The 14,627-nt window shown below is 59.1% G+C and overlaps 2 protein-coding genes across 9 annotated transcripts; one reads left to right on the plus strand and one right to left on the minus strand.

Moving 5' to 3' along the window:
- Positions 1-9,340, plus strand: RUNDC3A (RUN domain containing 3A). 5 transcript variants are annotated; one of them, XM_081029572.1, is made up of 11 exons: positions 1-353; positions 4,008-4,123; positions 4,480-4,628; positions 4,810-4,895; positions 5,786-5,875; positions 5,976-6,056; positions 6,225-6,390; positions 6,500-6,657; positions 7,423-7,560; positions 7,675-7,781; positions 8,204-8,604. In XM_081029572.1, the coding sequence occupies exons 1-11, from the start codon at positions 247-249 to the stop codon at positions 8,221-8,223; spliced, it is 1,218 nt and encodes a 405-aa protein (XP_080885698.1). In that variant the 5' UTR covers positions 1-246; the 3' UTR covers positions 8,224-8,604. The 5 variants fall into 5 exon arrangements, with proteins under 5 accessions (XP_080885698.1, XP_080885695.1, XP_080885696.1 ...); XM_081029569.1 differs by lacking the exon at positions 8,204-8,604 and adding an exon at positions 8,778-9,340 and having other exon boundaries at positions 118-353; positions 4,492-4,628; XM_081029570.1 differs by lacking the exon at positions 8,204-8,604 and adding an exon at positions 8,778-9,340 and having other exon boundaries at positions 119-353; positions 4,495-4,628.
- Positions 9,341-9,997: 657 nt separating this feature from the next.
- SLC25A39 (solute carrier family 25 member 39) lies at positions 9,998-14,627 on the minus strand. 4 transcript variants are annotated; one of them, XM_081029575.1, is made up of 12 exons: positions 14,386-14,627; positions 13,217-13,316; positions 13,026-13,085; positions 12,858-12,902; positions 12,492-12,625; positions 12,047-12,114; positions 11,780-11,904; positions 11,445-11,618; positions 11,009-11,118; positions 10,753-10,834; positions 10,592-10,672; positions 9,998-10,507 (listed from the first exon to the last, which is right to left on the minus strand). In XM_081029575.1, exons 2-12 carry the CDS (start codon positions 13,299-13,301, stop codon positions 10,392-10,394), a joined length of 1,080 nt encoding a protein of 359 aa, XP_080885701.1. In that variant the 5' UTR covers positions 13,302-13,316; positions 14,386-14,627; the 3' UTR covers positions 9,998-10,391. The 4 variants fall into 4 exon arrangements, with proteins under 4 accessions (XP_080885701.1, XP_080885700.1, XP_080885702.1 ...); XM_081029574.1 differs by lacking the exon at positions 14,386-14,627 and adding an exon at positions 14,166-14,314; XM_081029576.1 differs by lacking the exon at positions 14,386-14,627 and adding an exon at positions 14,166-14,309 and having other exon boundaries at positions 12,492-12,601.

Raw genomic sequence — 14,627 nt, forward strand, 5'->3', positions numbered from 1 at the left:
GGAGGGGGGTGACGGGCCCCGGCTCAGCACCTCGGAGAGCTCCCTCCCCGGCCTTGTTTTGCTCCGGTGTCGCCGCCGGGGGAGGGAACCAGGGGGCTGGGCACGCGACTCAGCAGCAGGGCAATGGCCGTAAAGGGGTCGCGGGGCCCCGGCGGGCAGAAGGCCCAGCCGTGATCCGGCGAGGGGGCCAGGGCGCCGGGCGGGGTGGGGGGCAGCTGGCGGCGGCGGCAGTGGCCGCATATCTGGATGGAAGCGAGCTTTGTCCAGACCACCATGGCTCTGGGGCTGTCCTCCAAGAAAGCATCTTCCCGCAATGTGTCCGTGGAGCGTAGGAACCTGATCACCGTGTGCAGGTGGGCATCGCTGTAGGGTGGGGGTGGGGTGAGCGGAGAGAGGTGTGGGGCGGGCTGCGGAAAACTGGATGAGCGTGCAAAGCAACCTGGGAGAAAAGGGAGGCACAGGCTTAACAGGAGCGTCCACTGTCCCTCTCAGGCCAAGACCAGGGAGAGGTTTGGAGGTCTGGTCCCTACCCCGCTAGGCCAAGCGAGGCCTATGCCCAGCCTGGGGCCTGGAGGGTGAGGGGTGTTTAATTGGCACTGCAGCTTCCTGTGAGAACCAGGAAGTGACATCGTGCGTGAGGGGGAGGGGTGGGGATGGCTGGCTCCCATGCAGGGGGCGGGTAGGCAGTGGGGAGAGAAGAACTGATGGGGTAGGGGGATGACCACTCCCCAAGCATACCCTCATTCCTACCCAACAGCCTGGCCTATCTGAGGTGGGGCTTTCCTGGGAGATTTTCCCATCATGCTGCTCAATTCCTAGAGAGGGATGGTGTCCTTCTTTTCTGGGAAGCTGCAACCTGTAGCAGAGTCAACTGGGCATGTGGGCAAAGACTGAATCCATCCACTGAAGGGTGAAGGGCCCTGCCCCTGCTGTGGGAAGGACTGAAGGGCCGGCTGAAGAAGCCTGGGACTCCTCGGTTCTAGGGGAGAAGATTGGAGGGCAGTTGCATTGGTCTCTGAGGGTGGAGCTGTCTCAGGGTTAGGAAGATTCCCACCCCCCCTCTTCTTAGGGCCCAGGAAGTGAAATTTCCCACTTCAGTCCTCAGAGTCTCACCCTCTCTGCCCTGCCCTGAAGCCAGGAATGGCCAATTCCTCAGCTTCTCTCCCTCAGGCCCCACCTACATTCATCCCTCCCTCTAAAATTCCCAGGCCAGCTGCCTTCTCCACCTGCAACCTCCCCATGCCCCATGCCACCTCTGAGGGCACGGAGCTGTCCTCCCTTGCCAGCCCCACCTGCCTGCACCTAGGCCTTGGCCCTTCTCCTTGCCCCAGGAATCAGTGCCCACCTGATGCCCTGGCTCCTGTGTCCTATAACTCCTCCCAGGTTCCTGGGCACACATCCGACCACGCTGCATCTGTCTCCCATCACCATATGCCTAGTGCCCAGCACAGTGCTCTGCACACCAGACCTCCGTAAAAATGCCTGAAATGTTATAGAAGGGATGAGTGCAAAGTGCAGGCCACGACCGCCACCTTCACGTTCCAAACCCTGCCAGTGTTGTGTAAAAGCTAGATGGGCCTTGGGTCGAGCTCTTACTCCCTCAGTCACTAGTGTACATCACTGGTGAAATCTCCTAACCACTCAGGCCTTGGGTGCCCTATCATCCCCATTATACATGTCACAGCCACACCAACGAATGGTAATGACATAGTCCGTGTAGGAGCCTAGCCCAGTGCCTGGCACACGGAAACAGCCCTGTCCTGATGACATCCTCCCTGGCCCTCCTCTCCCTCTTGACCGCCTCGGTTCCTCTTCTTTCTCTTGCCTGCCAGGACAACTGGCTTCTTGAGTGTGTGGAGATGAGGGGAACTCCCCTTGGTCCAGGCTGCAGAGCAGAGGTTCTGGTAGATAGGAAGTGGGCGTAGAGCTGTGGTGTGCGGGATAGAGTTTTAGGGGGCATCACGGGCATAATAAAGGCTCAGAAACCCCTTGGGCCCCTACCACCTTATCACTGTCACGTGGTTTGCCTCCAGCTCCCAGAACAGTTCCCTTTAGCAGGCTGAGAGCTCCCCTGGGCCCTGGTCTCCCTGTCTCTATGGTAACGGCGGCAGCCACTGCACCTCTTAACAGGGAACACACCATGGGGCTCCCAGGGGAGATGACCAGCTCTGCAGCACCCCCGAGGACAGATGGCAGATGGTTGCTATGCTGAAACCAGCCCCATTCACCCACTGTGGTCTGACCCAGATGACCAGAAGAAATCATCAGGGTGTGGAAGGCTACATAATGAATCCCAGATATGCCCTAAACATAGGCTCCTTCTGGCAGGGCCAACCTTCCCGTTAATGACCCAGCTCCTCACAACCCCTGCCCATCCACATACACCTTCTCCCAATCCTGCCTGGGATCTGAATCAAAATTTAATGAGACAGGTACTACCCTTCCTGTTTGGGACAACAGGCCTCTGAGGGATTATATGACTGTCAAAGGCCACAGGGGTATCATAAGGAAACAGGACTTGTGTCCACCAGGCTGCCTCCCCCTAAGTGCCACCCCAACATTGACTTGGCTCTGATCTCAAGCCAGGCCAACTTGAAGCCCAAAGGGAAGGGAGGGAGGCCCATAGACTCAACTGTGCCATTGGCCTGAGAGCCACGGAGGCCAGTGCCCCAGGGCTGGAGCCTGCAGAGTGGAGGACAGAGGGCAGAGGGGGCAGGGGCTGCTCGGGTCCTTAGTAATTGTGACAGCCACCAGGAGGTCATAAGATATAGCAGAAAGAGCAAGGGCTTTGGAATCAGACTTACCTACTTGACCTCTCACAAGCTATGTGACTCTGAACAGATCAGTTAACCACTTGGACACTCAGTTACCTTATCTGTGAAATGGGGATGATGGTAATAATAAGAACTACCTCCCAGGGCTGTTGTAGGGATAGATGAAATAATACACAAAAAGTATAGTGCTTGGCACATGAAAGGGCTTAATTAGCTTAGGGGGAAAAAGACCATTCTAAGCAGGCCCCGTATCTGCTCTGCCACCCACAACAGGCCAATAACGGCATAAATGTGGGAGACGTGTCCTTAGCCCTGCCCCATCCCACTGTAGCCATGGTAGGTGAAGATTGTAGGGGTAGGAATTGCAGGGGAAATGGGGACTTCAAGCAGGATTGGAGAGAGGAATGGGGCTGCTGGGCTGCAGTCCCTCAGCCCCACTGGCTTCCCTTGGCTGCATTCCTCTCTGAGAAGCCAGGTATCAGGGCCCCCAAGGCCCTTTCCAGAGATCTGTGTCCAATGCCCACTCCTACTCAGTGTGTGTGTCAGACCCACACCCTGCACTTCCCTGGGCAGCACTGCACCACCAGGTTCTGGACAGCTGGTGTGTGGGCGGCCAAGCTGGGAAGGAAAAGGGGTAAGCGGGGGCCTCCGTGTGCTGAGAGCCCACCTGGCCACCATGCATGCCCACGCCCCATGTGCTCAGAGCCAACTCACAGGCCCTGGCACAGGTGAACCCCCCTCCAGAAAGGACTGAGGGTTTTTCTAGCAAGAGCAGAAGACAGCTCAGAGAAAGGGCACAGAGTGGCTTCTAACTCCTAGCTGACCCCCAACCCACACAAACAGAATGCAACTCCAAAGGGTGGGCAAAGACGAGGGAGCTGTGGGACGGTCCCCAGGCTCTAGGTGCCTCGACTTTCTACCTATTGTTTCATCCCCTCTCAAACCTTGTTCCCAAAGCTTCCTTTCTCTGGCTGTCACCTCTCCTGTCACCCACTTTGTCAATCAGTCTCCCACCTGCCACCCTAGCACTCCCATGTCACAGCACCTCTATGGTCACTATATTCTTACCTGTCTCCCACCCTCTTTCCTTCTGCCATCCCACTACATCCATAATCTTCATGAGCTCTTCTCTGCCCTTCACTTCCTCTCTTTCCCTGATGCCCCTCCCCTACCACCATCACCCTGTCTTCTCACCTGACACCCCACTGCCCCTTCTCCCTACCCCCCACCCAGGTTCTCTGTGAAAACACTGCTGGAGAAGTACACGGCAGAGCCCATCGATGACTCATCTGAGGAGTTTGTGAACTTTGCAGCCATCTTAGAGCAGATCCTCAGTCACCGTTTCAAAGGTGGGCCCAGGTTCCTGTCCCCCAGGACCCAGCCCTGCCAACTCCCAGTCTTTAGCTTCCAGCCACCCTGTTCTGATCTATTCTGTGGCTTCTTGAACCCCATCACTGACCATGGCCCCAATTCTGGGCCATGTGCAGAAGCTCATGCACAGAGCTGGGGAGATGGAAGGGGGTCTTCTGGGCATGCATTTATATGCTGGCATACCCTTCGTGTACATGCATGTGTGTGCACATACGTTTGGGGTGGGCATTATGTGTGTGCATGGCTGCTTATACTTATGCACGTGTGTGCCCCATTACATGGACCCTCTCTAAACTCCTTAGTCTTGCTGAGCCCCCTCCCTGCCCTGGCTCAGCCTGTGCCCCAGCAGGTCCTGTGAGCTGGTTCAGTTCAGATGGGCAGCGGGGCTTCTGGGACTATATCCGGCTGGCCTGCAGTAAAGTGCCCAACAACTGCGTGAGCAGCATCGAGAACATGGAGAACATCAGCACAGCCCGAGCCAAGGTGAGGGGCCTGCAACAGGCAGGGCCAGGGCAGCTGCTCCCTGCTCTGGATACAGGGGGACTGCCTGCTCCTTGGGTCTCACCCTGCTCTGGGCACTGGGGAGAACCACAGGAGGTCCAGACCCAATGGGGTACAGATGGGTCCTTTCGGGGCAGCAAGTAAACGTGAGCATGATTTCCAGGGCCGGGCATGGATCCGGGTAGCACTGATGGAGAAGCGCATGTCGGAATACATCACCACAGCTCTGCGGGACACCCGGACCACCAGGTGAGACGCTCGCAGTCAGCTTGGACCACAGGTGCCAGTGTACACATAACCATACTTGATCCTTAAGTTCCTGCAGCACAGTTCAGTACCTGGACTACAACTCCCAGCATGCACCGCTAGCTTTCCTCTCCCAGACTGTCTGCAGGTCCGCCCAGCTTGCTGTCCCGAAACACATCTTCGGCCCCAGGCCCCATCACCATCTCTTCCAAGTCAAATTCATTATCTCCCGTCACTTCCCAGCACCAGTCTCAAATACAGCTCTACCTTTAGACACACCTCTGGACAAGTTCTCAACTATGTATCGTTTCACTTGTCGGCCTTCTTCCATGACACAGCCCCACCTGCTCCCCACCTGCTTCTACAACACACAGCCCCACCTGCTCCCCAGTGGACTGCAGAGTCCCAGCGTGCAGAGCTTCATTCCCTGCACTGTGGGTTCGAAGAGAGATTGGATCCAGGCAGGGTCCCAGGCAGGATGTGCTCGTGGGGGGTGGTGTGAAGTAGAGGACATCTTCCCCAGCCGCTGAGCACACCCAACCTGAGGTTTTTACTGCATTTTGTCTCTGGTCTGTCTTCACATTTCAGAGTTCATGTCAACTTATTTTTGAGCACCTACTGTATGTCAAGCTCTGAGGATTAGAATTTGTTTCCTGATTGTAAGGATCTGGGTGACTCAGTACTTGGTGGGGAAGGAGTAGTTCAGGGTTGGAGGAGAGTCTATTCTCAGGGGACAGACACAGGCGCGGTCCCCAGGCGGCCCCAAGCTGAGGGAGACACAAGATCCTCACCTGAGGGATGAGCAGGGAGGTTTGTGGGAAGCCAAGGGGAGAGGTCCTGAGGGCCGGGCGCTGGGAGGATGCTGCACCCTCCGCCCCTCCTTCTCCCCACAGACGTTTCTATGACTCGGGAGCCATCATGCTGAGGGAGGAAGCCACCGTGCTGACGGGGATGCTGATCGGCCTGAGCGCCATAGACTTCAGGTGGGGGCTGGATGGCAGTGGGGGCGGGCGTGCCCCTGCCAATGTCCACACCCGCGTCCCCTCACACCCACCCTCAACCCTGTGGGTCCTATGCCGCCAGCTTCTGCCTCAAGGGTGAAGTGCTGGACGGGAAGACCCCCGTGGTCATCGATTACACGCCCTACCTGAAGTTCACCCAGAGGTGAGGAGCGCCATTGTTGCGGTGGAGGCGGACAGACCCCCGCTGCAAGGGGCAGGGAGGCCGGCAGGGGACTGGCTGGGCGGGTACCGCGGCCCCCTGCCCCAGGGGGCAGCACGGGCGTCTCGGGCAGGGCCGGCCCGGCCGGTGCTCACTGCTCCCTCCCCCAAGCTACGATTACCTGACGGACGAGGAGGAGCGGCACAGCGCCGAGAGCAGCACGAGTGAGGACAACTCACCCGAGCACCCGTACCTGCCGCTCGTCACCGACGAGGACAGCTGGTACAGCAAGTGGCACAAGATGGAACAGAAGTTCCGCATCGTCTACGCACAGAAGGTGCGCGCTGCACAGCGCAGGTGGCGGGGAGCTGGGCGGGGGAGGGGGACGGGCCAGGCGGCCGCTGGGACCCTCCTCCTGTCGCCCGGGCTGAGCCGGCGCCCCGCAGGGATACCTGGAAGAGCTGGTGCGTCTGCGCGAGTCGCAGCTGAAGGACCTGGAGGCGGAGAACCGGCGGCTGCAGCTGCAGCTGGAGGAGGCAGCGGCGCAAAACCAGCGCGAGAAGCGGGAGCTAGAAGGCGTGATCCTGGAGCTGCAGGAGCAGCTGTGAGCGCCACCACCACCCTGAGCCCTGACCCCGGCCATCCCGACGACATCACCCCAGGGAACCCCCACATCGCCTCCACTGACACTAACGTCATCTTTCCTGATACCCGCATCCAACTCAACCGGCATCAAACCACTGGCCCCATCACCTCTACCCAGAGACCGCCCCAGTGATCTAACATTATGCTCAGCATACAACTAGTGACCCCTCCCAACGTCTGCTCCCCACTTCACCCTCAATTATCCAATATCAGCTCAAGAACACCCAACGTTACTCCAGGGACCTCAACATTACTCACAGGGACCTCTAATGTTACTCAGCGACCTTCAACATCATTGAATTATTCCCTCTGGTCTGCAATATTGGCCCACTGACAGTTATTACCCATGGTGACCTCTGTCCTTACTCCAACCCATCCCTCTGACATTTCCCTCTTAAACCTTTTAATCACCCTATCACCTCCCCGCATGATTCCCCAAGACCCCTCATTACCCCTCAGGATTCCCACACTATTCTCCACCGACTCTCACAACACCCCATTACTCCCTCTAACCCACAACGTAAGTGTGCTAATCCGTCACCCCTCTGACCCCCAGTATCCTCCCCTAACTCCCAGGGTCTGCCACACTGATCCTCAATATTCTATTCCTACTTCTGTTACCCAGGTTTCAATCCTAACCCCTCCCCTCACCCTTTGCTGAGCACCCCCTTCCCCATTTCTGCTCCCTCTCCCGGCCAGCCTGACCACCCCCTCCCCATCCCAGGACAGGTCTAATCCCTGGTGACCACGCTTCCCTGGCCCAGGGTTCCAAGGAGCTCACCACACCCCTGGTCAACCAATGGCCATCACTGGGAACACTCAATGGGGCTGAGGGTGTCAGCAACCCCAAGCTCTACCGGAGGTAAGTCCAACTAGGCTCGGCTTGGGCCTGAGTGCTCGTCCCTCCTGGGGAAGAGGGGTATGGGGGGCAGTAGGCCTCTGCCCATACATTAATCAGCTCTCTGCTCTGCCACAGACACAGTTTCATGAGCCCAGAGCCGCTGTCAGTTGAAGCCAGTCTGAGTTCGGACTCCCAGCGCCTGGGAGAGGGCAAGCGGGATGAGGAGCCCTGGGGCCCCATCGGTGAGCCTCCCAATCTAGCACGCAGCCTCCCTCCAGGAAGGGCTAAGGCCAGGTCTGGGGGGGCCTATAGTTAGGCCCTGGCAATTCCCATTCATTCAGCCCTTCCAGAAAGCTTAGTACAGCAATTAAGGGTTTGCTTTGGGATGTTGGGCAAACACTGGTGCAAATCCCAGCTCCTCTAGTTGTGGAACTTGGTCAATTATTTACCTTGCTGAGCCCTTCTCATCTGTAAAATGGGTATGTTGATTAACATAATCACCAGTGTTAGCCATGTGGTGAGGGCTTAATAGCTTTTTAGTATAGTTACATTCTCAGTGGGCTCACAAATTCTTGGGGAGTTCTTTGCCTAATTTGCTCTTATCTCATGCATTCTGTGAACCGCTTGCCTGACCCTTGTTTCCCCCTTTTCCTTTGGCTGCCAGGAAGCTCAGAGCCAAATTAGTGGCTCCCTTCAAGTGAATGTCCAGGACTTCAATGCATGCATTTTGTGTTGCTCTCCCCACGACTTCACCTTGGTTCCCCACCGTAGTTTTTCTGGTGCCTGGACACCCTGTCTTTTCTTTCTAAAAACCACACTGTACTGATGACCACCCTAGATCTTTGAGTTAAGGCAGGCAATGGACATGTGACCCCGCCACACTGTGTGTGATTGTCCGTGTCTGTCTCCCCACCAGACTGTGAGCTCCATGAGGGCAGGGACCGTGTCTCATCCGTTCTCTGTATCCCCAGTGCTTGGAACGGAACAAGTGCTCACTGTGTGTTTAATAAATGGACAGAGGATGAACCTCACGGGGAGATAAGAGACATAAACTGACGATTACAATAGTGTCCTCAGTGCTGTGCATGGCACGGGCAAGTGCTTACCAAGATTTAACTGAAATGGCAAATGCTGCAGAAATGAGGAGTCTCCTGGGGGGTGACCTGAGGGCTCCCCTTCACTGCCTATGTCCGCACTCCCCACCCCCCATACATGCCTCACCCGCCCTCTCTCCCCAGGGAAGGACCCCACGCCCTCCATGCTGGGTCTCTGCGGCTCACTGGCCTCCATCCCCAGCTGCAAGTCCCTGGCGAGCTTCAAATCCAACGAGTGCTTGGTGAGCGACAGTCCTGAGGGCAGCCCGGCACTAAGCCCCAGCTGAGGAGCAGTGTGGGCTGTGCCAGGCCCCCTGCCAGGGGCAGACACCTGCTGCCCTTCCTCAGAGTCCCCCAATCCAGGCCACTCTTCCAGAAAATGCTGCCTACCCAGCCAGGGGTCTCAGTTAAGACTCCTTTTGCTTCTGGTTTTAGCTTCCTGTCCAAGGAAGGTGGGGCTGCCACAGGAAGCAGGTTGGGTGAGGTGGGGGCACCAAGGCCACAGGGAACGCTTGGGGAGGCTTACTCCATTCTGGTGACCAATGCCTGGCTGGCTCCCTCCCTTTGCTCATCTCCCCCATCCTCCTCAGGAGCTGTGGCCCAGCCTCTCCCACCTTTCCTGTCTGTTCCCCCCCCCATTCATTCCCTGGAGTCTCAGCCCCCAAGGCAGGGGCTCTGAGATCAGGCAAATAAAAACCAGAGTACTGAAGGCAGCCTTGTCTTTGGGGACTGGGACAGGGCTCTGTCCTGAGGTTGGCAGAATGTGATGAAGCCAGTGCTGGGCCCAAAGCCAAGGTGATGCTGGACCACGTAGAATCAGTGTGCGCCCCGTGGGAGCAGGCAGGTCACAAGAGTTCAGGGAGTGGGGGACTTTTGTATGAAGTGTCCTGAGAATTAGGTTCACCAAGGGCAGGACCAAGACACGTCTGTGCCCCTTCAACCTGATACTCTTGAAGAACTTGCTCAACCCCAGGCAGAGAAGACTGAACATCCTGGGGCACAGGACGGAGGAGGCAAGCCCTGTCAGGGCCGTTTTCCTTCCATCGTACTGAGCATTTCAGCTTTGGCCCAATGTTACAGACCATTCCTTTGGGCCAAAGCCTGGCAGTGAAGCAACCCTCTCTCCTCCCTTGGGAGAGGTCTCACCACCCTCCATCCTGGCCCCACACTACCAGGATACTGCTGGCTGCCCACCGGTCAACTCTGGGTCCTCAATGTGGGGTGTGGTCCTCTATAAGGGCATCACCACCTGGGCAGCCAAAGCCAACACCCAGGTCCCTGCCAGGCCTCCTGTGCGCAAATCACTCACTGAGTCCCACTTCCCTCACCCCCCATAGCCCCCACTGCAGTCAAAGGCACCAGAGAGAAGTTCATCATCTTTAGACTCAGGAATTAACAAGGGTAGATTCAGCCCCGGCCAGACCCAAGGTTTTGTGACTCCTGGGGACAGGCCCAGCTATAACACACACACAAGGAAATGGGCGGGGGCGGGTGGGTGGGGGGTTAACAGATTTGGTCTTGAACTTGGGGGATGGGGTGGAAAAGTGATGATCCTTGGGGCTTGGGAATGAGGGCCAGCAGGAAGAAAGCTGTCTGAGGGGGGTCCAGAGGGGCAGCCCCCAACCCCAGGGGCTCAGAGTTGAGAGGGAAGAAAAATGAGGCCCCTCCCGAGGACAAGGCACTTGGCTCAGTCCCCTCCTGCCCCACCCCATCCCGGGAAGAAATCGGGCCCTCAGCGCCTCCATCCTTTCACTCCCTTCACGGGCCCAGAGGCTGTTCCTGGTTGAGCCTCTGGAAGAAGCTTTTGCCGAACTCATAGGTGCCGATCATGATGGCGCAGGAGGGAGCAGCCTTGATGATTCTTGGGAGGAAGCCTGCGGCGGGAGGGGAAGCGGGGTTCAGAGCTCAGGTCCCGGGGCACCAACCCCATCAGGGCCTGGACACACACACACACTCACCTGCGAAAAGTCCCCTGGTGCCTGACTCAGCCCGGATCCTGCGCAGGAGCAGCCAGGTGGAGTCGGCGTGCAGAGGTGACACTGGAGACACCAGGTATGGCCCCGTAAGAGCCTACTCAGACCCCCACCTGTCCCCACCCAATGCCAGCTGGGCCCCTCACCTCTCACCGCCTCCACCGCTCCCAGCGCAACCTGGCGTTGAGTCTTCACCACATCGAAGGGTAGAGTCAGGATGGCGGCCACCTGGTGGGGTGGGGAGAAGGCTCGTCTTCGTTCCCAGGACCCCCATCCCTCGCATTCAGCCGGGGTCTGCCAGCCTTCTGACCAGGCCGGTGATGAACGGCCATGCAAGGACTGCACTGGCGCACCCTCCCCAAGGACACCTCTGCAGGCCTCCCCCCGGCCCAGCCAACTCACCGTCCCTGAGATACCGCCAGCCACAAAGCTGATGCCCACTGATGTCCGCTCCTTTGGCCTGAGCCCACTCAGCCAGGTCTTCACCAGCTCATAGTTGAACCAGTACAGGGCTTGGGGGCATGGGGTACACTCATTAGAGACAGAGAGGGCAGTGGGGTAGGCCCCGGACCTCCCATCTCCCAGAGACCTACATCACGACAACCACTCCCTCCTAGTTACGGGGCCTGCCTGCTACCCGCCAGTTTCTGTAACACGCTCCCTAGGAATTATCTCGTGAGAAAACCTGGGCCTACTGGGCCCATTTCACAGATGAGATAGTCAGGGCTCAGAGAAGTGACGTCGAGGTCACGAGTACCAAAGTTGGGCCTTGGCTGTAGAGCTCCTGTACATCATTCGAGGGCTCCCTTACCCTAATCCCTACACCTTTGGTGCCTACCTGAAAAGGGCACATCCCGTAGGGCAGTGGGGCCCCAGCCCAGCCACAGTGAGCGCCAGCCACCTTGAGCCACGGCAGCGCGGACACAGGCACCCAGCTCCCGGTATGAGACATGCTGAGCCTGCAGCTTTGTCCGTACCAGCTCCAGGGGACTGATCACAGTCACGGTGCCCACTGCGGGAAACAGTGAGGGGCGGTCAGCTCACAGGTCCCAGTGGCAGCCTGTCCCAAGACATGCCCCCACACCTAAGCCGGCAGAGTAGAGCTGGGAGCTAGGACTGGGCTCAGGCACAGGTGCGGTCAGAGGGAGATCAAGGGCCCAGGGCTATGCTCACAGCGGGCCAGTGCGCCAGCCACCATGGGTGCATAGAGGTCAGAGGTGAGGGCTCGACCACTGAGAAAGGCCTTGAGTTGGTCGTAGGCGGTGAAGTAGATGGCAGTGGCTGGCACAGTCATCACCCTATGGGTGTGAACAGAGGTTAGCTGGGACTCCCAGAGGCTCCCAAGCCTCCCAGGCCTCGCCTGCCCCACCCGGCCAGCCAACAGGAAAGCAAGGGATCAGCAAGGGCAGGGGGAAAGCAACATGCAGGACAGGTACTCACAGGGTGGCTGGGAGGCCACTCCACAGGGTCCTGGTACCCTCGTGTCTCACAATCTTCACAAAGGCGTCCTGGCCAAACGGATGCCAGCCCAGGGGAAGAAGGATGAACATGAACAAGGCCTAGCCTGATGCCCTCACCTCTGCCCACAGCCCTGGGTCCTGCTACGAGGCTGTTCCCGTCCGGACTCCACATCCCCCGTCCAGCCCGGCTCAGACTCCCCGGGACCCTGCCCAAGATCAATTCCCATTTGGCTCCAGGTGGACTCCTTCCTGTTCATCCTTCCAAACCTTGGAAGGCACCACCTCCTCAGGGAAGCCTTTCCCAAACTGAACGGGCAGCCCCTGTAGGCTTTGCCCGACCCGTTTTGTCCTGGGTCTGCTGCCCAAGCAATCTGAATCCCTCAGGAATGCCTACAGACCCAGCCAAGGGCACAGCTGCTCCTCACCATGGTGCCAGTGAAGCGAGTGGGGTCCTGAAACCAAGTGGCACAGCGGGCACCATTTGGGCACAGGTACAGGGGCTCCAGGACACCATTGCAGTACAGGAGGCACTTCCCTGTGGGTCGGAGAGAGGAGGGCACTGGGGAAAGGGAGGGGTTCTTAGGATGCCAGGGAGGTAGTGAGGCCCTGTCCCTGGAGGGCCAGCAGAGGCTGGGGTCCCTAGGTGGACGTGCTTGTGCAGGACAGAGGGCTGGCTGACAGGACCTGGAAGCAGACGCTAGTCCACGGCTGTGGGGCCCACAGGTGCCCTGGGGAGATGGGGCCACTCCCTCCCCTGACGCTGACAGGCTCCTGTGGCTTGGGGCACTCACATTTGGCATAGGAGAGGCTCCAGAGTCTGGAGGAAGGCATCAGCTCTAAAATACAAGGCAGCCCCTCAAGTCAGCAAAGACCCCCATCTGCCCCAGGGACCCCATCTTTGGGAGATCCTTTTTTTGCCCAGGCACCAACCCTTATTGGCTCCAGGGTCCGGCACTCACCGCTGGTCACTGAGGGGCGCTGAGACTGCAAGCGGACCTTCACCACGTCCAGGGGGGTCACTGGGGAAGAGATTATGTCTGAAGACTCCTTTTAGGACCCCACCCCCGACCCTCCTCCAGGACCAAGTCACCGCCAATCTCTGGTCTACCCCAGTCCCCAGCTGCCCTCACCCCACCTCCCCAGGTCTTACTGAAGAGGGAGGTGACCACAGCCCCTGCGCCTGAGGCCACCATTTGTTGGAGGGGACTAATGCCCCCAGGATCCTGGTCAGCCATCCTGTAGCTTCAGTTCTGAAAAACAAAGCTCAGTCAATGGCGAGTCAGCTCACAAAACAGGGGTCAGTGCAGGGGAGAAACGAGGCACAGCACTTTTGGACTTTTCCTGGACTCCTCACCCCATTCGCTCACTGAGTATGAGTTAAAGTGTGATCCTCACCATAACCTTTTAAAGCAGCTACTGTCAGCTCCCCTTGGCTGAGACTGAGACTCTGAGAGGTTAGGTGACCTGCCCAAGGTCACTCCAGGAGCAGTTAGCAAGCTGGGATAGTCACCCATTGGTTAAAGGGCAACAATGGCCCACTGCCATTTCCTCATCCGCACCCCGCAGGCTTTCAGGGCACCTCGTCAGCGCAGGCGTCCCGTTTGGCCCCGGGGGGCTCAGATCAAAACGCCCGAGCCACCTCCCTGTGCCCCCAACCCCAGCCCCCGGCGCCGAGGCTGGCACAGGCGAGCCCCGAGTCACCCAGCCGGTACAGGTGCGGCAGTGACGGAAACGTGCAAATAAATCCGATGGCACCGAAGGGTCCCAGCGCTCTTTCAAGGCTGCGGGCTTAGGTACCCGGCCCTCCCCCCACCCCTCCCGGGCCGACAGGGCCAGGCCCCGGGCATCTGTTCTCTCCCCAAAACACAGGCCGGGGGACTCGCTGAAAGAGCGAGAAGTAGGGATGTGGAGAGAGGCTCTCCTCGCCGCTCGGCGACACTCCCTACCCCGCCCCGCTTGTAGGGCCGACTAAGTCGACCCAACGGCCTGGGACTCCGCGTCCCCAGCCCAGCCCGGCTCAGACTCCCCGGGACCCTCGGAGACCCGACTCCAGCCTCTGTCCCCGGCCGGGCCCTCAGCCCCAGCCCAGTCCCACCCACCTGGCTCTAGGCCGGTGCTCGCGCGGCGCGGAACCCGGGGCCGGGTGGGCCCATAGCGGCTCCGCGGCCGGTGCGGGGTCCACGCGCGCGCGCGCGCCTCGTACCCAGGCGGACAAGGAAGGCCGCCGAGGCCGCCCCGCCCCCGGACCTCGCTAGGAGGCCCCGCCCCCATGGGCCAGCCGGCCGCACGCCCGGAGTGTCGCCGGCCCCGCCCACTCACGGCCTCCTCCGGGACCCGGCGAGCCGCTCTCAGCCCCACGCCACTAGTGCCCCGCCGGCGGGTACGCCAAAGTCGTGGGTCTCCACGTCACGCGTGACCTGGCTGCAGCACCGCATGACAGCGTATTCTCACAAACCCCACTCCACCAGTCCCCCCGCCGAGCGCTGCATCAGGATTCCCAGCGCTACCACTTTCTAGACGAGCGTGGGTTACCACTCTCCTTTTCATCAGTGGCCGTGTCT

This window comes from Rhinolophus hipposideros, assembly GCF_964194185.1.
Source record: "Rhinolophus hipposideros genome assembly, chromosome: 20".
Taxonomy (NCBI): Eukaryota; Metazoa; Chordata; class Mammalia; order Chiroptera; family Rhinolophidae; genus Rhinolophus; species Rhinolophus hipposideros.

What these genes read in the sequence shown, in the direction of transcription:
- SLC25A39 (XM_081029573.1), bottom strand. Translation starts at nt 12,866, where the DNA reads ATGCCAAATGTGAGTGCCCCAAGCCACAGGAGCCTGTCAGCGTCAGGG. An exon ending in AGTGGCCTCCCAGCCACCCT is followed by an intron (nt 11,905 to 12,046) that starts GTGAGTACCTGT and finishes TCACACCCATAG; the next exon opens with GGTGATGACTGTGCCAGCCA. An exon ending in ACGGGATGTGCCCTTTTCAG is followed by an intron (nt 11,119 to 11,444) that starts GTAGGCACCAAA and finishes CATGCCCCCAAG; the next exon opens with CCCTGTACTGGTTCAACTAT.
- RUNDC3A (XM_081029568.1), top strand. Translation starts at nt 247, where the DNA reads ATGGAAGCGAGCTTTGTCCAGACCACCATGGCTCTGGGGCTGTCCTCC. An exon ending in AACCTGATCACCGTGTGCAG is followed by an intron (nt 354 to 4,007) that starts GTGGGCATCGCT and finishes CCCCCCACCCAG; the next exon opens with GTTCTCTGTGAAAACACTGC. An exon ending in CTGAGCGCCATAGACTTCAG is followed by an intron (nt 5,876 to 5,975) that starts GTGGGGGCTGGA and finishes CTATGCCGCCAG; the next exon opens with CTTCTGCCTCAAGGGTGAAG.